A 24,239-nucleotide genomic window follows, 5' to 3' on the forward strand; every position below is an offset into this window, starting at 1 on the left:
ACATTATCAGAAAGTACTGATTCCTGGCATAGTCAATGACAACCTAGCCCAATTCTTCTCATTCCCTGTAATCTTTCCAGATTGCCACCATCTCTGATGTTGCAGAAGGGGTACAACTTAAAACAATAGGTAGTACCTAGGCAAGGAGCTCCTCATTCCCTAACTCTATACACATCATAGGTATGTATCAGTGCCGCCAATGCCTCCTTACTATCTATTCAGATATAAAGCACATCTGAGTGTTGAATGTTCACAAATATACAAAGCTGCATATGACCAAGCTCCATGGGTAAAAGGAATGTAGAGTAATACAAGCTCTTCTTTTATATGCCAGTAAAATAAAAAAAAAATAAAAAACAGGAAAAAGATATGGCAAGAAACAAAAGCACAAGATTTCCAAGTATTCAAGTAACGAGCTGATACAGAGTCAGAGAGAAATTTTTAATAAGTTTCCCAGTGTTGTGTTGCAAATTTTGTGCTCAGTATTCTACATTATTGGACAATTTTAATATATGTGCATATGTGACATTATGACCTTATTCTAGATCACAAATATTTCAACAGTATTCAGTTATAATCATTTCTGCATTCGTCACTATAACAGATGAAAATGGGGTTTTTTTGCATCGCTTATTATTATGAAGCCTAGGCATACTCTTAGCCACCTTAACATTGTACATTTAATTCAAAATGCTCAATTACCATGTACATGACTAAATTAAGGCCAAAAGAATTGTGACCTTTTATTCAAAATGTTAAAGTAATAAAACATCATGGTTGCATTATAAAACTTAAGGAAAGATATGCTAACCTGAAAATGTTGAATTTTACTTACTAGATTTAATTTACCTGATTTTTCACAAATTTATTGCTATTCATTTCCCAGAAAACTGCCTCAAACAGGAAAAAACATGATCATCTATGAGGCTGTCAAACACAGAAAGACAAGGAAAAGCACATTTCTGGCAGTGCGTGTTTGTCCAGTTTGGTAATGCCATAAGATTATGAGCTTAGTCGATTTGTATATTTTACTTAAAGAAAAAAACTGCAAGTTAATGTTTTTGTTATTTTTTTAATTGCACAGACTGTAAACTACATTAATAAATTCTACTTTCTTCCAGGATGTCTTTTCCAGAAATAAACATATCACTTGACATTTTTATTGCTTTTTGTTTCTGAATGCATGCTTAAATAGATCAAATGAGTACAGTCCTTAAGATTACAATTAAAGTGGACCAAATTAACATTCTAATAGTATTGACTTCCCCTTAATGTAATTTAAAATGTGTAAACTGGCACTGGAAATAGAAGTGGAACACCTGACATTTCATTATTTGGCAGTTTTTTAGGTATAGTAGGTGTTACTGCACTGTTACTTGAATTGAAGCATCTCATGTATGTAACAGATTTTGTATGATACAAAACTTTACAGCAAGCTATTTGAATGTTTATTTAAAAAATTCTCAAAATCACATGGAAACATGTTTACTGTACAAATAAAAGCTTAGAGATTAACAGTGTACATTCTTCAATAATTTAGATCATAAGAAAACCAGGCACAAATTAACCAGTACAAACTACCATGCTAACATGACATGTTAATATTCCAGTCAATCACAACGGACTTCAGAACAGCACAGTAACTGAACCACCTCTAAGTGGACGTTAAGATTCAGGCTGCTGAGCCACACCATCGTCCTTCTTCAATGTGAACGACAATGTGCTTACATGAGCTTTTTCCTACAACAATTCCATTTAAAATGATTTTTTATGGTTCAGTTAATACCATCTCACATTATCAATTGTTTAAGAAAAAATTCACAGCCAGAGGACCAAATTATATGGACTATTTATTTACATATTTTTATAAAACTGACCAAATGAATTTGACAGTCGATTATATAAAATTATCGATTTCAAAATGACTATAATTATTTCCAGTTTTTTTAGGTATAAGTTGATTTAAAATTGTATGTTCATAACATGTTTTTTAAGACAACACTAACCATTCATCCTCCATTTTTAAAGAAACATAGTTTTATAAAAACTATGTATTAATTTGGTCACCAGCCATACTAAAATTATGTCAATTTATACAGTAGTGTCCCCATATCCATGGTTTCAGTTACTTGAGGTCAGCTGTGGTCTGAAGTTATAAAATGAAAAACTACAAAAATAATCCATAAGTTGTAAATTGCGCCCTGTTCTGAACAGTGTGAAGAAATCTCGAGCTGCCCCAGGCCATCCTTCCCGGGACATGAATCACCCCTTTGGCCAGCACATCCATGCTGCATGTACAGTGCAGTAAGATATTTTAAGACAGAGAAAGAAACCACATTCACGTAACTTTTAATACAGTATATTGCTACTGTTAATTTCTTATTGCATTTAATTTACAAACTAAACTTTACCATAGATGTGTATGTATAGAAAAAATACAGTATAAAGAGAGTTAGGTACTATTTCTGGTTTTAGGCATCACTAGGGGTCTTGGAATGTATCCACCTGGATCAATTGGGGGGACTACTATATTCCTGTTTAATGTGGAGAAGACATTCAGTTCATGTGTAAGAAAAAATGTGTTCTATTAAATCTTCTTTAAAAAGGACTTAAGGTTTTGCCAAAAAAGGGGCTGGCTTAATTATAACAGCTTACAGAGGGATTTTAAAGGCTAAAAACCTGGTGACCCAACCTTGCAATTTCAAGAGTATTCCCACACAGAAATATGGTGCGGCGTCTGCGATGCTCCACACCCCGCAGATGCCCAAAGACTTACTGGTTTCCTAATGCCCAAACCACCAGTGAATGCTGTCAGTAAAGTCAGATTTATAATTTCTGAATATTTAAGCAAAGTGGTATATCGCTTGACTTTTTCTAACTTTATGAACAGTTGGCATCATATATAAACAACAATTTAGTTTAACAGAACAAATCTAAATGTTGGCATTTCATTAAAATGTATCATTTCCAGAAAAATCTAGATTTAGCAAACGATGCCATTTTAGGTAGTCTGTGTCTTCAGTAACAAATTAAAGTGCAGAGAGAAAAGTTGTTTAAAAACTTTTTTTCACAGAAGCCAACAAAACACACTGAAAAAAAAAGTATGTAAAGAATAAAAAAAGAAAAATCATGCCTCCTATAGTCTGATTTCATTATATATTATTTTATTGCCCATCTAAGGCAATTTAAAATAAAATTTTAGGAACTACAACATTAAAGACCTGTGAGTTTCTGTTCTCTGATAATGTGAGCAAGAACGAACCCCATTATGATTGTGGCACAGAATCCAGAACTGCCCTTCTAGCTCACCTTCAAATCCCAACAAAGGTTGAAGGGAAAATTTGTAACCTTCAGGTAAATATAAATTAGTTTTATATAGACTTTTACCATTTGGCTTCTTATATAATCTTAAAAATTAAGATATTTACATCAATTAATCATACAGCAATATTTGATGACATTACACAGATATCCATAAAGTGATAACTTTTCTAAAGGCAGAAACATCCCAAACACAAAAACATCTTTTATTGTTTTGAATTCTGCACTACAATAAAAACATTATTTTATATATATAACAAGATAAAGTTATATATATATATGTATATATTAATATATTAAAGGGAAGAGATTGAACAGGTAGAAACATGGAAAAGCCCCACCAAAAGTTTTAAATCAAGACTATAGTCCAGTTTATTTCTTCCAGTCAGAAACATTCACAGTATTTTCTTCAGCTTTCAAATTCTAGGCATTCAAATTGTCATAGTGCCCTGCAAAAACTAATATATAAGCAAAATCATCAACTGTTATAAAATGGTATTTTTATTATATTCCATAAAAGCCTTTTTACAAGTTGAGAAAGTCTGATTTTCCAAGTCTTATAATTCAACCCCTATATACTAGTAGGGTAATAGTGACCCTGTAACTTCCACATAAAAACAAAACAAAACAGAACAACAGCCCTAAAATATTAAAACACACATGAAACATAACTTTCCTATAAAATCTTTTTTTAAAAAACCCTGAATTCGGGTTAATAGCAGCCACTTGAAATAAGAAATGAACAGCTTTATAATCTACCATAAATGAAAATTTCCTCTCTCTATTAGACCTAAGAAAGATCACTACAAGTAAACTACTCTTCATAAAAATAATGGTAGTTTTGCCCTTGAAAATGATTCAGAGGGTAAACTGTCAAAACCCTGTCATAGCCCTGACCGGTGTGGCTCAGTCGGTTGGGAACCACCCAGCAAAGCAAAGAGCGGCTGGTTCAGTCCAGATCGGGACACACGCACAGGTGATGGGTTTAGTCCCCGTCAGTATGTATATGACGGCCAACCAGTAGATTTCTGCCCATCTCTGTCCCTCCCTTCTTCTGTTTCTAGTAATCATAAAATAAAAAAAATTTAAGAAAACCTCTCAAAATTTCAGAGTATGTTTTATGTTTCATATTAAGTCGGTATTTGTACCAATACTGAATCTTATATTTACATTCAACTAAAAAACACAGAAAAAGAACATGGCCTGTGAAACATATTACTCCCCATATTCGCACCAAGGTTCACTTAACAGTTTTTGATAACTATGAACACTTCCGGAACACAGTGTAAATATCAAAAGTTTAACAGGATACTCACATCATCATATACGAAATTCACAACCCCTTGTTGTAAGTGGTCTCTTCTCCTAAAGAAATCTTTAAAACAAAAAAATTACTTTTTTATTATAACTGAAAATCTACAGTTTCAAATACATAGTGTCCGCATGTACTAAAAAGTGAATATATTCATACTCGATAAGAAAACCTATACAACTGAGCTATAATAATTTTTCACTATGTGTATTCCAAAAAATTTAAAGCCTTAATACTCTGATTGGATTTAACAATGAATGGAGGAAAACCATGTAATATTACAAACTTGCTGTACTTAAGAAAAATGGCCACGTGATACTGCACCCATTTTTACCTGATACGTACCTGTCAGTGCTCGAAGCTTCACACAACAAGCGACATAATCGTCAAAGAAGATCCTGCCATTCTTGCTATAACGTTTAACGATAGCACTTAATGTTTGAGGACTCAACCTATAACCTAATAAAAAGGGAGTGAAAAATTAAAATTTCGAAAACTAAATACCATGAGAAGACCACAACAAACACTGCATTCTTAATAGTCATAAAATATATTAACTTTCAAAATGCATTTCACAAAAAATATTAAAAACAAATCTCAATGTTAGAAACAAAATACATTCATATTAAAATTGATTAAAGCAACTATTCATTACTAGAGGTACATAAACATCAAAATTCTAAGCTTATAAAATAAAAGCTAAAAAATAAACATTTTTTAAAATATATTTTGATTTTGAAATAAATGTATAGGTATTTCATAGGTTTTAATGCTTCAGTATTTCCATTCTATAGTTTTATTTTTTTACCCTTCAGATACATTTTTTATTTGTGTTTTTATTTTTTGTTAAGGTATAGTGACACACGACATTATACTTCTGGTGCACAACATAATGATTCGATATTTGTATGCATTGAAAAATAATTACCAAAGTAAGCCTAGTTAACATTTGACACTATATATAGTATAAATGTGAAATATAGCTTTCATCATTTGGCATCTTATAATCTATCTTTATAAGTTTTGTTTTTTCTTGTTATAAGAACTTTTAAGATCTACTTTTCAGCAATTTCAAATATGCAATACAGTATTATTAACTATAATCGCAATGGTGTGTATTACACCCCTATGACTACTTATTTTATCATTGGAAATCTGTACTTTTTGCCCTCCTTCACCCATCAATTCTGTAAATTACATAGTTTTTTAAAGACCAACAGAGCAAAGATTATCAGTGATCTTTGCTATCATTCAAATCCTGTATTTCCCATTCAATATTTTACTTACAAGTGTCTTTCATAAACAGAGAAAATTTGAGAATCAACATGGTCATTCAGAGGGAGAAGAAATAGAAAAATGCTATTACTTTACGCCCCATGTCCCTTCCTTGGTTCTTTGTTATCTAGGCCTGTGGTCTCCAGAAGTTTTTGATTGTGTACTCATATCAGTAAAATGTTTGGGATCATTCACTCTATTATATGTGCCCTAATTTAGTTTTAAATTCTATACACGTATCACTGTTTGAATATTTACACTTTAAAACAGATCTAAAACTAATATTTTAAAAGAATGAAATTAAAATAATTAGAAATACAAGTTAATATACTCGACTTTCTGCATAGATGGTCTTATACACTTAGTGGCTCGCGTGCACGTTCCTGTGAAGAATGAAGGCCCAGAAGCATTGTCTGTATTATTACCAAGTTAGTAGATACAAACAAAAGACACTAATCCACTCAAAGGGAAAAACAACAAAACTAAATGCAATTGGAGAAAGTTCTATGTGTAGATATAATAACATGTAATGCAGAAAGCTTGCTAAAAGTAAATAAAAGGAAAGGAATAAATTGATAGCAACAAATACAACACGCAAACTAATGTAGTTATATACAAATCCATCTTGAGCTTTCTATTAGAGTTATAATCTGGATGCGATGCTGATAAAAATCTTATGATTCCCCACAGCATTCTTAGCAAAATAACTATAAATCTGAATAATTCAGAATACTCTTTGTATATTCAACTGCCTGTGTGAACTCTTTCTTTTTTACAAAAGGTTAATTTTTAAACATTACTAATTAAGGAACAAGTTTAATCTATTAGTTATTAAGGCTCTATAATAGAACCTTATGTTTATATGGCCAGGATTGTCCTTGAAACAACCTTTACAAAACAAAAGAAATCACTAGTCTTTACTTCTTTAAATTGGAATTTGAGGTAATTTGCATTGGGCTTAGATTTTAACTTCCAAAAGTTAATTTTCTTACAAACCTATTCTATTTAGAAATGAATATAAATAAAATCACAAAGGTAAACATAATTAAGAAACTACTCAAAATTGTGTCAGCTGTAAGCAACTTAAACACCATTGTATATGATCGCTTTTCACAAGAAAGTAGACTTCAGACCCTTAGAGCTTATCAGAGACTTATTTATTAATCTCTGATAAATCTCTAAAAATTAAAGTCTTTGAAATATTCTAAAAAGCATACTTCCCATTTGGAGGTATTTTGATGTCTACTGTGTGTTCTATACTACGTAAGAAAAAAAAACAAAAATGAAAAAGATGTTTTGTATTGCTAAAAAGCTAGATTATATTATGGAGACCTCTTACTAAGATAGGGCTTTGCTGTCAAATTGGAGGCTTTAACCAGTTACAAAAGAATATAATATAAATGGTAAGTAAGCACTAAAAATTAAAGGAATACATTTAAAGACACTCAACAGAGAAAATTTGTAAGTTATTTTATTATCCAGAATATGAAAGTTCCTCTTTTAAAAAAATAATGGATAATTTTTTTGTGAAACATCTTTGTCAGAATTTACCTACAACCTTGAAATCAAACGAGGCAACAGCTGGTGAAATAATCTATCCCTTTATTACCTGGCAAAATGAAATAATTAAGTTTCATCTGATCAAAGGAAAAAGATAACTGGGATATGTGCTGAAGAATTTTAATGTTCTGGCCTGGCTGGTGTAGCTCAGTGGATTGAGCGCAGGCCTGCAAACCACACTATCGTGGTTCGATTCCCAGTCAGGCCACATACCTGGGTTGCAGGCCAGTTCTCAGAAGGGGACTCATAAGAAGCAACCGTACATTGATATTTCTCTCCTTCTCTCCTTCCATGCCTCTCTAAAGACAAATAAATAAAATCTTTAAAAAAAATTTAATGTTCTTACCCATAGCAGCGATGGCTTGGTTCAGTTCATGGAGCTCCACTGTGCCGCTCTGGTCTTGATCAATGGTTAGGAAGTTTTGTTTCCAGCCATTAAGGGCTGTCCATAGTTCTTTGAATTCATTAAATCCCATTTTTCCTGTGTAATCTCTCTGAGAGTTTTATTAACAAAAATAAATTTTGATACCAAAGAGAACTTACCTAACCCAAAACTCCAAATCACTGATGCCTACCCCCCCCCAAAAAAGTTACATTGCCTCTGCAAGAATTAGCCAAACTCAACATTTGAATAAATTGCTATGTAAAACTGGAAAAGTATGAAATTCAAACAGGATCTTGCAAAGTATTTTTACACTCTAGATTACTGTGGTCACCTATAACCAACAATTTTCTTAATATGCAGAAAGCAATTATTCAATAGTATTTTCTACTTTTATTCAAGGATACATCCAACATGGCAATCATAATTCTGCAGGTTTCCAAACTGAAGGCTATAAAACACATTCATTATCTGAATTAGAGTCTGCCCAATTTTATCTAAGATTATGACAATTTCTATTAGCAAATTAAAATTTGGTAAAATACATAATCACTCCAATCAGCAATCTTTGAGTGTTAGCCACCCATAATAAAATAATAATAATGATAATAAAAAGTTACTACTACCTTTGAACTACTGACATCCATTAAGGGGATTTGGGTAATTAAATGAGCAATTATAAAGTAACTGAAAATTGCTGTTGCAGAAGAAAAGGAGGGCTTTAGTCTTCCTCACACAAATACAAATGGGGTGTCTGTAGAATTTTGACATACACTGGGAGCACAACACTTGAAGGAGTCAGTGATTTGGTTACGTTTGGGGTACATGTGAGGGAGCTGCACACGACAGCATCAGAAAGGCAGGTGAGGGCCAGATGGTGAGAGTCTCGGATGCCACATTAACAGTAAGGTCAATGGAGGTCACTGAAGCATTCTAAGGAGCAGAGTGACAATTCTAAAATCTCCATTAGTTTACAATGACTGGACTGTGAAGTGAGATGAAAATGGATGTAGGTAAACCATTTGGTAGTTTTATTGTGACTGACCAAGTAAGAGAAGTTTCTGAACTGAAGCATCTGTTCCCCCACCTTGGGGAAGCGGTAAAGAAAGGAAGAAGAAATAAATAAAACTAACTTAGAGTCAGGAGTTATTAGAAATATTAACTTTTTATAATCATAGAACTATACCCGAGGACTCACTAAATAGAATTTAATTTCTCAAATCCTTATCATAATTATATTCAACTAGTCTGAGATTTATCTCAAGACAAATTATAGTCCTCATAAAGGAGACATTATATCAGCACAGTTAAGCTTATGATGTTACTGCAGCTAGTAGCTCACTAAGACAAATAGGTAACAATGCTTAAAGCTAGTTAGTTTATTTTATACTATTTTATTTTATGCTATTTGATATTTTTTGAAATTCTATAAAGAACCAAATTATTTCAGCTAAATTTTAGACCTATTAAGAAAAAAATATAAAACATTCCACAAGTTAAAATAGCTGATTTTCTTTAAATTGTTTAATATAGTGTCAATGTTAGAATAGGTGGTTTTAGACAATTTCAGCAGACATTCAAGGAGTTCATTACTGTGAACCAGGTAGTGTTTCACGATTTCACATATACATGCCACATGCATTATAGCCCTAATTTATAATTAAAGAAACAGAGGCCCAGAAGGATAAACGTTCCCAAGTTCACAGAGCTAATTAAGTGGAGGAGGCAGCACAGAGCCCTGCCCTCCTTCATACAGAACCTGCAGGAGCAGGGATGGGAACAAAGGTCACAGGAGAAGTTGCTGGAGTGCAGGCTCCACTGTCCGTCAAGCGGGAGACACCTGCTTTGCTTTCAAGTGAACATGGCTGCACATTCACTGGGTGGGGGATTCTCAATAGGTGAGAATAAACAGTAAAAATGGAGTCCTCAAATAAGCACACCTTTAATCTCAAAATAAGATCAAATACACATGATTAAATATTTTGACAAAGAATAAAGAGTGAGAATTTTCAGGAAAGTTGACAGAGTTTCGCTCTCTTCTGCCACACCCCATTAGAATAGAAAGTAATTTTTTAAAGTCATAAACCTTTACAAAAAAAAAGCAACAAAGCAACAAAATGTTGCAAGTTGGAAAACTAGATGGAGTTAGTAACATAGATCTGAGCAAGTGTTTCCCTGAACTTGCAATAAGAAAAACTGAGAAGCAGCCTTGTTATCCTAGAGAAGACCCCAAAAGTTTAAGAATTGGCAATACTTCTATAAATGGCTGTGAAGGTAAAATAAAAATAGAAGGTGCAGTTGAATGCCTATTTAAGGAGAATTTAGAGCTCCAAATTTCCCCCTGGCCTCAGCTAAGTGGATAGCTACTGAGCCTGCTCCCACCCCAGCAGAAATCTCAGGATTTATTCCCTGGAGAAGTCTGTGGACTGCAGGATTCCAGAACAGGGCTACGAAAAAAAGGCAATTAAATGACAATGTACAAAAGTCTGGGAGCCCTGCTGAGTCCTCCCTCCTCCTCTCCAGACAGATCAGCTGGACAACCAGCCCAAAAGGAAATCCCTAAGGATACTCACACCCAGGGTTGCTCAGCCAACTGCCCAGCCTGACCATCAGACATGGAAGTCAACAATCAACACCTACATGCGATCTCAGAGCTGCTAGCTAGCATTTTAGTTGACTATGACCATCCAAGGATCATGGACACCCGAGAAAGACATCTAATATGAAAGACAATCTAACACACAAACTAGAAAAAAATTATTATAAACAAAGGTTATGTGGAAAGAAAGAAACGTTAATAGTCTCAGAGATAGGAAAAGGAAAGACAAGACATTCATAAAAAAAAGAAGCTCTTGGGATTTAAGAACATGATAGCAGATAAAACTCAACAGGAGGTATAGAAAATAGATAATGTCCCCCAAAATGGAGGAAAACGAGAAACAGTAGAGAAAAGATAAGTGATCCAAGCTCTGGCTGGTGTAGCTCAGTGAATTGAGCACAGGCCTGTGAAGCAAAGGATTGCCAGTTCAATTCCAAATCAGGGCACATGCCTGGGTTGCAAGCCAGATCCCCAGTAGGGGACACATGAGAGGCAACCACACATTGATGTTTTTCTCCCACTCTTTCTCATTCCCTTTTCCTCTCTAAAAGTAAAGAAATAAAATATTTTTTAAAAAGATAAGTGATCCATTCAAGTACCAGGCATTCCAGAGAGAGAAAACATCACTAAAGAAAATTCCCCAGAGCTAAAGCGAATGAGTTTCCAGAACAGGGGTACTCACTGGGTTGGTCCCCCACACAACACAACTAGGCACAACACTGTGAACTACCAGACTAGAAACAAGGATTTCATAGGCCTCAAGAGAGAAAAAACAAATGACATACAGAGTGACAGTGGAAGCTAGAAACAATGGAGCAATACCTTTAAGATTTTAAGTGAAAATGATTTATAACTTAAAGTCCTATACCTGACCAATTGCTTAGTTCTGAGGATAGCATGAGAGCATTTTTAGATGCAGTCTCAAAAAATTTACCTCTCATGCACTCCTTTATTCTAATTAATGTTACAGTTTATAGAATTAAAAAAGATGACCAGAGATAAAATAAAGGGGAGATCCAGAGAGAGGAAAGACAGGTCCTGAATAATGGTGATGGAATGCCAATAGGACAGCTCAGCTCTGCACAGCAAGCACAAAGCTCCGGGATAGTGAGTAATAGCAGGAAAGTAAAGTTATGGAAAATGGAAAAGTAATCGTATCTATCACAAGATCCAAGATGAGCATTTAGATAGTAACAATAGGACAAATACTGATGACTGACCTAATGTAAATTACTATATAGCTATACTGAATGGGCGGGAGGATGGCAAGGGTTCCGGTGTGGAGTGCAGGGGCAAAGGTGAGTTTAAGGCTGAGAGTAAAATCCATAGCAGGACATCAACTGATAATCACCAAAAGTGAAAATCAAGTGTGATTAAAAAGCATGCTATTTTGAGATCTGGAGGCAAACTTCAAAATAGTGAGCTGAAAAAACTGAAAGAGGTTTCCTCTATGAATCATTAACACTGGGGAGATAGGCATGCACAACTAACAATTATTTTCATAACACACTTTGCAGAACTATTTGACTTTTTAACCTATGTGCATGTATGTCTGTGATAAAATTATTTTAAGTATGGGGACAAAACATTAGAAAATGAATTTCCCATTTCAATTTCAACAGAGGGAAAAAAGATCTCACGAGCGTAAGTTCCACTAATTCCAGACTGTGTCAAACATTTCTGAAGTTCTTCTGCATCCACTTCACCATCCTGTTAAAAATAATCATAATTTGATTTAATGTACAGATGCATAAAAGCATATTAAAATGCTAATTGTCCATTCTAGGTCAATCAATAAATGTTAACTTCAAAATATTACTCTATTCTCAACTACAAAATAATTGACAAATATTGACAGCAAAGGCATATTACAGAACATCATGAAATATGAATGTTTTCACAATCAATTAATTTATCAAGCATTTCAAATACAATTTATTCTCCCCAGCTCTGGAAAACAGCTTAATCATTCTGTACTATAATAGCTGAAAGCATGTATCTTGTGACAAACACCACATGTCTACTTAAAACAGTTGGGAAAAATGCCGAAAATATCTTCAGAAAAGGCTCAAAAACTTTCCTTTCATGGCGGTTTTGGTGGGAGATTAATTCTAAAGGATACTGAAGGAGAAAACAGCTTTGCCCTCTACCACTGCCCCACCTAGCAAAATTTGCATTCCTTACATTTTGTTAGTATACTTCTAATTATTACTCAAACATTCTTGGCGTGGACATACGGGAAATAAGTTTTTAATGCAAGTAAGAAATCAACGGAGGTGAAACAGTTTGAACAGTCTCATGTTTCAGTACCTCATTTTATTATCTACAAACAGAGGAGAGTAATTTACTTGGAAGCATCAAATATTCAATACATTCTTACAAATGCAAAACAATAGCTCTGAGAAAGGATCAAGGAGACAAACTTAAAACATATACTTTGTAAGAGACCCAAGAAACAACACAACAAAGAACATTTACAAACTACTGCTAATAAGTATTAGAAATACTCATATTCTGATCTTTAGCATGGAGTTCCTCTTAAGAAAAGTTCCAATAGCTCTAACAGAATTAAAAATCCTGGAGCCCTGGCTGGTGTAGCTCAGTGGATTGAACACGGGCCTGCGAACCACACAATCGTGGTTCGATTCCCAGTCAGGGCACATGCCTGGGTTGCAGGCCAGTTCCCAGCAGGGGACTCACGAGAGGCAACCATACATTGATATTTCTCTCCTTCTCTCCTTCCCTTCCCCTCTAAAGATAAATAAATAAAATATTTGTTAAAAATCCTGGGAAGCACTCTTCTCAATGAACGCTTTATGTGGTATTCACTACACAGAGTACCTAAGTGCTCCTTTCTCTGCCATGCATGTTTTGTGATTTTGCTCACAAAGTTTAAATTCTGTAGTTCAAAAATAGTATTTTTAGAAACTGTGTGGACACAGTCTAGATGGGGACAATCACAAAATCACACAAAATGAAGAGTAACACAGGGAAGGAAAGGGATGACATGGAAGGGGGACCACAAGAAGGAGGAATTCCACAAAAACTGCATGCAAAGTAAGTTCGTGAACCAAACACTGAAAATACATGGAAAAATCTAATGTTCAAAAAGACAGCCCATAAAAATCAGCAACTTTAGAACAAATCCATACAAGGTGAAATTAATTTTATACAGCAATCATTAAATCAAATATGTTAAGAAAATGTAGAGAAATAATTGAACAACTTCTATTTAGAAAGAATAAGGGTTGGGTGGGTGGGCTAGGATGGGAGTAAAAGACAGAAAACTGTACTTGAACAACAATTAAAATTTTTTAAAAGAAAAAAAAATAAAGTCACATGATTAAGTCACTGAAAAAAAAAAGAATAAAAAATCATTTAACCAATATGTACTGAGCAACCTACCACATTCAAACACCGTTAAAAGGACTAGGTATCAATTATTATCTAAAATAAATTCCTCACCTTCATAGAGTTTACGTAGCAGTAGTGGAAAAGAGATGATAAAGCAGATATTACTACTGATGGTATTCAGTAAGTACCAAGGGGAAAATACAGCAGAGTGAAAGTAATAAGGAACGTGTGCACTGGCCCTGAAGAGAAGGCGATGCTATTTTACACAGATGGTTAAGGAAAGCCTAAGTGACAAAGTGAATAAGAAAAGGCATAAGCTCTGCAGACTTCTGAGGGAAGAGTGTTTTAGACCTGCGCTATCTCAGACCATAGCTCCTAGCCATGTGGTCCACTGGGTCCTTAAACTGGGCTAGTCGGAACTGAGATGGTTGGTAAGTGTAAAATACCCACCAGATCTCCAAGGTTTAGTACCAAAGAAAAGGAATACATCTTATTAAAAAATTTTACATTGATAACACCAATATGTTAATATTTTTGATATACTGGGTTAAATAAAATATATTAAAACTAATTTCACATATTTCTTTCTACTTTTTAAAATGTACTACTCAGGGCTTTAAAACTACCTTTGTGCCTCACACTTGTGGCTCATATTGTACTTATTTTGGCCAGTGTTGCTATAGGCAAAGAAACAAGCATAAATGTCAGAGGATGTTCTTGGTGTTACTACAACCCTTATCCAATCACCTCTAATCTAGCCTTCTTGCCCTCCATCACTCATTTCCTGTATGTCCACCTCTCTGACTAGACACAGAACTTCTAAGTCAGTATGTGAGTTTCACTGTCCTTTGCATCACCAAGTCCTAGCACAGTATCTTAGTACAGAGCAGGTTAGTTGTTTGGGTAGAATAAAGATAACTATCTTTGCTTCTTGGTTAGACTATAATCATTTCTGAGAGTTTGTGGCCAAATTCATCTACTATTTCAAAATGTTAAAATATCAGAATTTCTTGTGCAACTGTGGATTAAATTAAAAAATCTAAAATCTAATATAATGAATAAAACTCCATTTTACGTGTGCTTTTTACAAATGTTCAGTCAGAAAAACAACTTGAACAGCTTTATTAAAAGCTCTAACCATCAGAAAGCATTCTCTAAACACACTACTCCATATTCCAATTTCATCCATTTTATGAAAATATATTATCCTTATTAACTGACCAATATGCAATGTCTTACTAAACTACATGAAGAAAGTGATCACTTTGGATCTCGTTACCTGCACTTAGAACTGGTGGATCATGATCAACTATGTGATCCCTCCACAAAATTTGGTGGCATTGGTAGTGGAAAACCACATTTTCTAATTAAATAATAAGAGCTTTAGGCAGGTAATTAAGAAAAAATCAATTGCCATTGGTTAGGTTAATTGCCACCGATAAGCAGCAAGATTTTAAAATGATATTCAAATCCAAGTCATATTTGTTGAGTTAATCTTAATCTCCACTTATTTATCTATAATAAAAGGGTACATCCATTCTACCCACCTCAGAGATCTGCTGTGTGGGACAGTGGAAGCAGTGTGCACACTAAAGCATCTCATCGCTGAGATGCATGGTGTGTGAGCATGCACGTGAGTAAGCATGCTTGTGTGTTTGTATTTACGAAGGTACAAACCAGAATCCCCTTGAATCAACTGATGAGTAAATTATCACTGTTCAGAAAACATTGTCCTACAAAAAGGAACACTGCAGGAACCCTTAACTGTACATTTCTCATAGAGCCCCATTAATTATGAGGCCTATCAAAAAAGAACACAGCTGTAAAGGTGCGTTCAGCAATTAGGTTCAAGGACCATACTAGTGTAAACTAGATATGACACCTGATCCCAAACCTAGGCAAAATTCGACATATGAACGAAATGACTGAACATTTGGACTAAAAATTAAGAATGAGATAATTTATGTAGCCATCAACACATTTATTGTTGAATATAGGTACACAATATATTCCTAGTGGAACTTGGTAAGGGAGAATACACCAAGAGTCATGTCCTTGTGGAATGAACTATTCAAAAGCACAAGACTGGAAAAATTAAGGAAAGTATCAAATGGTACGAACGTAGCAAATTACTGTTGAAAACTGTTACACTGAAATAGTTCAGAAGTCAAATAAGAGTCTCTACATATATATGTCCAGTTCCTACGTTTTAAGATGTAATTGTATAAAATAGATTTATTATATAGTCAGTTGTAGATAACATTTATTCTCAAGATTATACTATTTAAAAGCTCCTTGCATGTAAGAATGGTAAAATGTAAAGGATTACATTTAGCTGCAATTAAAAAATTCTATTAAAGAGTATCAAACACTTAAGGGTGTACTGTTTTATACGAGAAGGCTGGAGGTAGGTAGAGCATGACTGTCTGGCAACTAACTTAATGACGCCACCCATGTGCTCATGCAGACCTCTTTTTCCAAGTCCTCTCTGGCTCAGTCTCCCATGCCACCCTGTTTCTACTTTTAGTTAAATTAACTATGTTCGGGCTTCCTGCTAACAGATTCTTAAAAATAAAACAACTACCCTCATCTCTGATGTCAGCAAGAAAATTGGTCTAGATAAGCCTAAAATACAAATTTGATATACACTTAAAATAGTATACTAAGTAAAAAAGTGAGCTTTTTTTTTAAGTAGCAATCATTTCAAAGACTGGTATTTGTACAATGTATTTAGCATCTCACCTGTCCAGCAACATCAGTAAAGTACCTCCACATGGGGTCTTCTGCTGAGTCATAACTGTTGGAATAAGCTGGGTATCCGAAGTATCCACCAGGGGGCACATGTGGTCCCGTTCCTGGCACTGGCTGGCCCATCAGCATCTGCATTCCAGGCATCTGACCACTAAAATTTCCAAACTAGAAGAGTAAAAAAGGAGAAAGTTATTATTACAAATGTCACCTATTATCCACTAAAGTTGGTCTAAAAGAAAATATTTATGCACAGTCCATGGAAATGCAGAAATAGAGTTACTGAAAGCTTCCACATTTATTATCACAAAAGCTGTTAGCTAAATGCTAGCTGTCCTACCTTAGCACCTAATTCCTTTCATTAACATGTTGTCCAGCACTAAAAGAACTATGAAAGATAAAAAGAATCTCTAGCCACTAAGAACTTAATCTAAAAGGTGAATATGAGGCACAATTTTAAGAAGTGTTCACTATGATCATCCCTGAAATAAACAAAAAGTAAAAAATTTAAGAAAACTTCACCTACAGGAAAACTAACAACAGTATAACTCAAGACTTTACTTGGAAGACTACATGGTACAATGAAATTGTAAAAAAGTCAAGGGAAATTGCATAGGGCCAAAACAGCCTCTCCATCAGAAAAAAAAATTTTTTTAAAGCAAGACACCAACGAACACATCAGTAAAGTGATAATTCCAACCATGTTTCTTTTCAAAACTAATCAGAAAAACAACAAGAATACCAACAATAATAATGTGCAGGTAATATTTGAGAGTTTTTTATACCCCAATACTACAGTACTTTCCCTCTGTTGTGTGATTTGACCTTCCAACAACTCTATGAGGTATTAAAGTACTATGTCTTTTCTGCAGTTGAGGACCTGAAACTTCAAGAAGTTACCAGAATTGGTTAAGGTCACATAACTAGTAAGAAGTAGAGCATGACTCAAAAACAGAGTCTGACCCCAAAGGCTACCTACTACTTGTTCCCCTATAGCTCTGGTTTCTCTCTTTTCACTTTGCAACTTGGTATACATATTTAATAATCTAAAAAGATATTTCACTCAGTATCTTTATAAGTATAAAAGTGAAAGAAATACCAAAATTGTTCTTTACTCCATTTTGAACAAAAATATTTTTCACTTACATTCTTTCTTTATGCAGCATTGCCTTTCAAAAATTTTTCAGTTACAATTGACATTACTATTACATTAGTTCCGGGTTGACAGCAATACTGGTTAGATATTTTTATGTAACTTACGAAGTGATTTCCCCATTAAGTTTACTACCCCTCTGACATCATACAACTGTTACAATATTACTGACTATATTCCCTATGCTGTACTTTACATTCCCCTGACTGTTTTGCAATTGCTAATTTGTACTTCATCTACATTCATTAAGTATGCAGCAGGGATTGCCAGAAAGCAAAAGGAGAAAAGAATTTCAGCACAAGGGGGAGAAAAGACAAAAGACAGAGGCCTTCTGTAGTACTCTGAAAAGCCCCAGCAGGTGGGATTTGCTAAGAGCAAAAGCGTGGAGGAAGTACTGTAGCTCCAGGAAACGTCCTCAAGAAGGTGGTCAAAACCTAGACTCTGAAGCAATGAAGTACAAGAAAGGAAACAGTAAACATCAAAACAATATTGTGGGTTAAAAACAAAACAAATAAATAAATGAAACAAATGTGATTATTTAAAAGTTGCTTCTTTGAAAAGACAGACCAAGATGAGGAATTTTAAAAAGGAGAGCATATAGACTTTAAATTTAAAAATATATATGGACAAATGCTAACAATACCTTACCAGTACAGCTGAAAATGTAGATGAAACGGGCATTCTAAAATTATATACATTACAAATACTGACTTAAGGGGGAAAAAGTCCTATTTATCATAATGTCAGACTAGGAAAACTTGATCAAACTTAATAATGAAAACAATCAAAATGTTGCAACAATTTTATTTTAAATCACCTTACTGATAGATGGAAATTTCCTGGCCAACATCTGAGGATAAGTCTTAACCCTGAATAAAAGGATCAGCGAAACTCCCAAAGTTTTTTTCTCGGAGGTGGCAATAACCAACACTTAGGCATCCGTTCCAAGGCCTCCAAAGATATGGAATGCAACCAGTTCTTAGGATATATCCAAGAATGTAGGGTATGTTAGAGATTCTCACCAACTTAAGCTTCACATAAGGAAGAAAAACTGAAAAAAATCTATTAGAAAAGAGGGCAAACTAAATATATGAATTAAAGTAGTGAAATGCTAATGGTGAGGTGATGCCAAAAGATGATTATGGACCCTCTACTATACCATCTCCATTTGTTCCTTGAAGGTTCAACACTAGTTTTTTCCTAAACCAGTCAGGCAAATCAGTATTTTACAAAGCATCTGGTCTTATGAATAACCTTCTATCTGTCTTTCCTTCCTGATGAGCAGCATTAACTCCCCCAAAATCCAAAAATGTGAGAGCTGGTACTAGTGGTCAGAATAAAGATAACTGCAAATTCTTTGCCAAGTCTCCCATGCAAAGGCAGACTTTCTCCACTCCCTTGAATCCGAGTTGGACCTGTTTCAGCTTTATCTGATAGAATACAGCAGAAAATGCATCATATCTACTCCAGGCTTAGGACATTGAGAGGAAGCTTCTGTTTCTCTCTTGGAACAAAGCGAGCATGAAGAAGCCCATCTGATGCAGAAGGCACATGTGGAAAACCAGATCTCTCGGCCATTACATACGGCTAATCCATAAAAAGTTTTAAAAATTCATGTTACAGTAAACTGTCTTCTTGATAGTGTTAAAGGAGTCAAAACTGACTACTCTGCAGTCATAGTTATCTGGTAATGTGACTGAAGGAAAGCCTGGGCTTAAAAGTGTTCGCAATGTTGTTTTGCACATTTTTGGATTTTTAATATAATCTTTGATTCCTAGTTCCTGCTCATAAATTTTCAAACTAGTGGTTCATTTTAGGAGGGTTACTTTAGTTAAATTGGATTCTATAATCTGTAACCCCAGAGAACACTGTGCATATAAACTGTAATAACCCACAACAGGCTGAAAGGAAACAAGTTGAAAGGACCACGTATAAAACTCCACTTCATCCCTCAGGACAGTTCCTGTAATTTACACCAGTGTGAAAATGTTTTCAAGTCCCATGGGTGTTTGCTACCATGACTAATTTTTGAGGAAGGCTCCACCTTCCTTAGGTATCTTAACCTTTCTTATGATATGATAATGCAGGACTGATAAAAGGTAAACATAGTAAAGTAGAAGAGGCCTGGTGAAACTAAGCAAGTGTTAAATCCTATACATAATATCAGTAAAGGTCAAGTTGCCCTTTTAGGTAAAAAACGTAAAGTTAAAATTGGAAATACACTGTATGTTATTTTCTACCCACACCCCACTGGGTCATCCCTTATGTCCATTTGTTAACACAAAGTGTACTCATCCACTTTGGATATCACTGACATAAACACCGAAGGTTGAGCTCCTTTCTGAAAAGAAAAAGCTAGACACCAGGATACTACAATTATAACTTTCAACCCAAAGGTGATGCAAAATAAAGAGTTATGTAACCAAGAGTAAACTGTCCTAACCACAAAAAGTCTACGAGACCAGATTACACTTGGCATAACAGTGAAGATTAGGAGGCATTCAGCATATCTTTATTCATAAGCAAGTTAAAATACAAAAAAACAAGAAGTGCTAAAAAAACTTTGAATGAGGATGTCTAGCAAAACTCAGTCTTATGGCGGGGGACGCACAATAAAAGATGACTGGAACAAGAAAAGGGTGCTTTTCGCCCTCCATTCCAGTAAAATTTCTAAAACCACAAGACACTCTTGGCTACACCAGAACGCCGTCCAGGGACAAGAACGCTAGGCCGGGCGGCTTCCAGCATCCCGCGCAATACCCCCGGCACCGAGTCCCAGAGACAGGTGATTTAGCGTCTGGAGGCGGATCCGGTACGTTGGCACCGTCACCACGGATGCCACGCCCCACGGGAGCAGGTGCCCAGGTGAAACGTCCAGGACTCACCTCTCCTCCGTATCCCGGGTAGGCCATGGCGTATGGAGCAAGCGTTACCGTCTGCGTCCGCCCGACTGCGTAAAAGCGTACGTACAGGTACAGGTGCTGGGGAGACAGAATTGAAGACCCGCCTGCGGAGCAATCGGAGTCTCTGACTCGGCCTCCTGATGACGTCCAGCCCCGCCCTACTAGGTTCCGATTGGCTGAGTATCGGGGCCCTCACCATTCTGGAATTTAATCCCACCCATTTCGTCTCTGATTGGCTTCGCGCACCCAGTTTTTTTCCTGCTCATCAGCCGCTAGTTAGCTTAGATCTCGAGCTCTCTCTCCACTAAACCTCGAAGAAGACTGCGGGGGTACCTTCCACCCTCTTTGGAAAAGTTCTCCAGACCTTTCTTTTCTCTTTAGGGACTGCATATCGGTCATGACTTATTAACCTACTCCGTCACTTTTTTGAGCTAGACTTCCAAATACACATCTATGAATTTCAAAACTTGCAGAGTTACATTTATTTTTGAATAGCATTGTTGCCACAGTCCAAATTTTGAAACCTTTACCTCTGACCCAAAGGGAGTGCTTCTGAGCTAAACAAACTTGATGTCAGACTTTGCCAAACGGTTATCTGTAGTTTTTTGGTAGATAAACAGTAACTAGAGCTACCAGATCTGCGGCGGGGAGTGGGGATACAGGATGACCAGCTAAATTTCATTTTCAAATTAATAATGAAATATTATAAATATGTCTCGAGTATTGCATAAGACATACACTGTATAATTATATATATATATATATATATATTGATAATATACAGGATGTCCTGTGTATTATCCTGTATATTTTCTAAACCCTATCAGTGACTCAATCTAGAGGAACAGCTTGGTTTTTGTCACTCGACAAAAAACTTAAATGCTCAGTTATTTGATTTATTAAGTAATAGTAATTGACAGTTCTCTTCTTTGGCACTCAGGTGGATTTTGTAACTCCAGCTTTAATAGGACAAGGCATACACACAATACAGGACAGCTGTAGCTTTACCTTAAGAAACAAAAATATATTATTTTGAGTTATTTCTGAAAAAGACACCACTAAAAAGTATTTTAAAATAAGAATATGGGGGGAAAGTGTTAATTAGTAGCAGAGGAAATGAACCTTGCAAAGCTGAGGAACTATTGCTTAGCTACACTATAGAGGAGGAACATGTTGAACCTTGTGAAACCTAATTTTATAGTAAGACACAGAGAAAGGAAGATTGCTAGGGTACCAGCCACTCTTGAGAAAGTGGTAGTTCTAACACACACACAAAAATACTTTAGCCAGTGAGATTAAATTATTGGCATAAATCAATATAGAAGGGAGTGGTGGAACTTGATAAGAAGAAAGAACATATGACTCAAAGTATCAAGTGATGAAGCAGTACAAAGCAAAACAAACTTACAAAGTTTTATTCTAGTTCAGGGCTGTCAGACTCATTTTCACAGGGGCCCACATCAGACTTGCTGTTGCCTTCAAAAGGGCCGAAGGTAATTTTAGGACTGATTAAATGTAACTACTCCTTAACAGTTAAGGGAGAGTTCGGCACTGCTGCCGGGTACAAAGGAGGAGGAGGGCTGGATTTGGCCCTCCGGCCTTATGTTTGCCACCTGTGTTCTGGTTGATTAACTTTATATTCAAAGACTCAGAAAGCGTGGAGAGTTTTACATTTACAATGTATGTCTAAACCTCTGGTCAGAATTTTTGTACACCTTCTTTACATTATAATAGCCTTACTCATGCACTATATTTGCATATGTTGCAAGCGAAGTCCCCATGGCTCTCTTGCATTTTTTACACATTATAGTTTTCAAGATAGGAATAGTATTTCCCTCGAGGGCAGTGAGACTTGCTGCAGAATAACAAAGATCGTCTCTTGCCTTAGGTTAAAACTTTGGGTAGGATGGTAGCTGGACTTTCCTAAGCTTGAAATTCTTCCAGGCTAATATAAACCCACTGCTTGTGCAGCACCCACCTAGCAGCTCCATCTGGCCTTGTGGAACTTGAAAGCAAGAGGAATTCGAGTCTAAGCTCATGCTTCCTGTTGTGCGGTGAATAATAAAGTCCTTTGTCTCTAACAGGGAATTCTCCTGGCGTCTGTCAACTTCCATGAAACTGTGGCAGTCTACTTTTTAAACTGCAAGTAGGATAACATAGCAGATCCTTTATAGTTCTTGGCAATGTGTCTCTTTCTTAGAGAAAAAGCTACCCAGAGAAGTTCCTATTGAATGGTAGCAGAATATGCTACCCCAAAACATGCTACTTTCACATAAGGATTTTTTTACCATATTTTACCACGCATTATGTGCACTTTCTTGCCCAAATTTTTTAGGGTAAAATAAGGTGTACATTACAGATGGGTAGTACTAATTCCATATCTATATAACTTTTTAAGTTCTTTTATTTATATTTATGCTAAAAGTATAACTCTAGAAACAAATAAAGATATATATATATATATATATGCAAAGCAATAACCTGGAATATGATAATCCGTTTTGTGCCTAATTATCAATAAATTAAAAATTGAATTAAAAATTCAAAACAAAAGATTTTTTTCCCCTGAAATTTGGGCCAAAAGCATGGGTATATATTAGACACGGGAGCACATTATACGGAGAAAAATATGGGGTAATTAAAGGCAATTGAGAAGAAATAAGAAAAGCTCACTGCTCTCCCTCTATTTGCCTAGAAGCAGGACATGAATTTACAAAAGTGTCCCTCTTCATACTCTAAGACAACATTAGAAATTGAGAAAGCAGGGATTTAAATCTACAGGACAAATCTTGCACTTGTTTATTCTGCTTCTCTGGTAACTTCCTTATAGCCTACCTTCCCCAAACCTCTCTTTATTTTCTCTTTAGCTGAAGATGATATTTAAGCTGAAGTTTTAAACCACCTCTGAAAGTTACTGATTTTTCCCTGGTTATCTTCATTGTATACACGAGGGTACATATCAATAAAGTTCTGAGGTTTTTCTCTTGTTAATCTATTTTTATTACAGAGATCTCAACCCAGAACTCAGAAGAGTAAAAAGGAAATTATTTTACTTCCTATACACTGACATATAAGATACAGAGAGAACTTTCAACACTGTAGTCTGAAGTATCTCTCTAACTAAACCTAGTATTTCAAGTTATAAATTTTCTAGCATAGGAATTTAAAACTTCAAATGATTGTATAGTTTTTGCAAAATATTAGTAATGAATATTTGCTTCCATGATTCAGTTAGTATTGTATGAACAATATTATTTTATAAAAATATGATGTATAAAAACAATTTTAAGTTGTACATTTATCTTTTCAGCAAACACTCCATTATTATATAAAAGTAACTAATTATAGAGTGAATACTATGAACAGGAACTGTGTCTTGTGAGGTGTTATTCCTCCAAACAACTCCATCCAATATGATATATACTATTATTATCTCCATTGTATATATGTAAAAAGTAAGATCAAGATTTGTGTATCACTTGCCCATAGTTATATAGTTAACAGCAAAACTGAGATCAGAGCCCAGGAAGTTTGGCTGCAAAATGTGTCCTTGAAATAAAACATTTCCCCTTCCCTCACTAGCCCTCCCATAGTATTTCAAAATACAATAAAAATCATTTCCACTATAAGAG

The 24,239-nt window shown here is 35.1% G+C and overlaps 1 protein-coding gene across 1 annotated transcript; it reads right to left on the reverse strand.

The window, feature by feature from the left end:
- Positions 1-424: 424 nt before the first annotated feature.
- Positions 425-20,726, reverse strand: GCA (grancalcin). Its single transcript, XM_037044580.1, has 8 exons — positions 20,590-20,726; positions 16,546-16,719; positions 12,090-12,159; positions 8,258-8,301; positions 7,815-7,962; positions 4,979-5,092; positions 4,638-4,696; positions 425-3,779 (listed from the first exon to the last, which is right to left on the reverse strand). The coding sequence occupies exons 1-8, from the start codon at positions 20,614-20,616 to the stop codon at positions 3,753-3,755; spliced, it is 663 nt and encodes a 220-aa protein (XP_036900475.1). The 5' UTR covers positions 20,617-20,726; the 3' UTR covers positions 425-3,752.
- Between the last annotated feature and the right edge of the window lie 3,513 nt (positions 20,727-24,239).

This window comes from Sturnira hondurensis, unplaced genomic scaffold (assembly GCF_014824575.4).
Source record: "Sturnira hondurensis isolate 20B ecotype Veracruz unplaced genomic scaffold, ASM1482457v3 Scaffold0004136, whole genome shotgun sequence".
NCBI classification, from domain to species: Eukaryota; Metazoa; Chordata; class Mammalia; order Chiroptera; family Phyllostomidae; genus Sturnira; species Sturnira hondurensis.

Bases quoted from the DNA above. Each gene is read 5' to 3' on its own strand.
- GCA (XM_037044580.1), bottom strand. From the start codon at position 20,616: ATGGCCTACCCGGGATACGGAGGAGAG. The intron at 16,720-20,589 runs GTGAGTCCTGGA...TTACTCTTCTAG, and splicing joins ACCCGGGATACGGAGGAGAG to TTTGGAAATTTTAGTGGTCA. The intron at 7,963-8,257 runs GTATCCTTGAAT...TAAAACTCTCAG, and splicing joins TTATGATTGCCATGTTGGAT to AGAGATTACACAGGAAAAAT.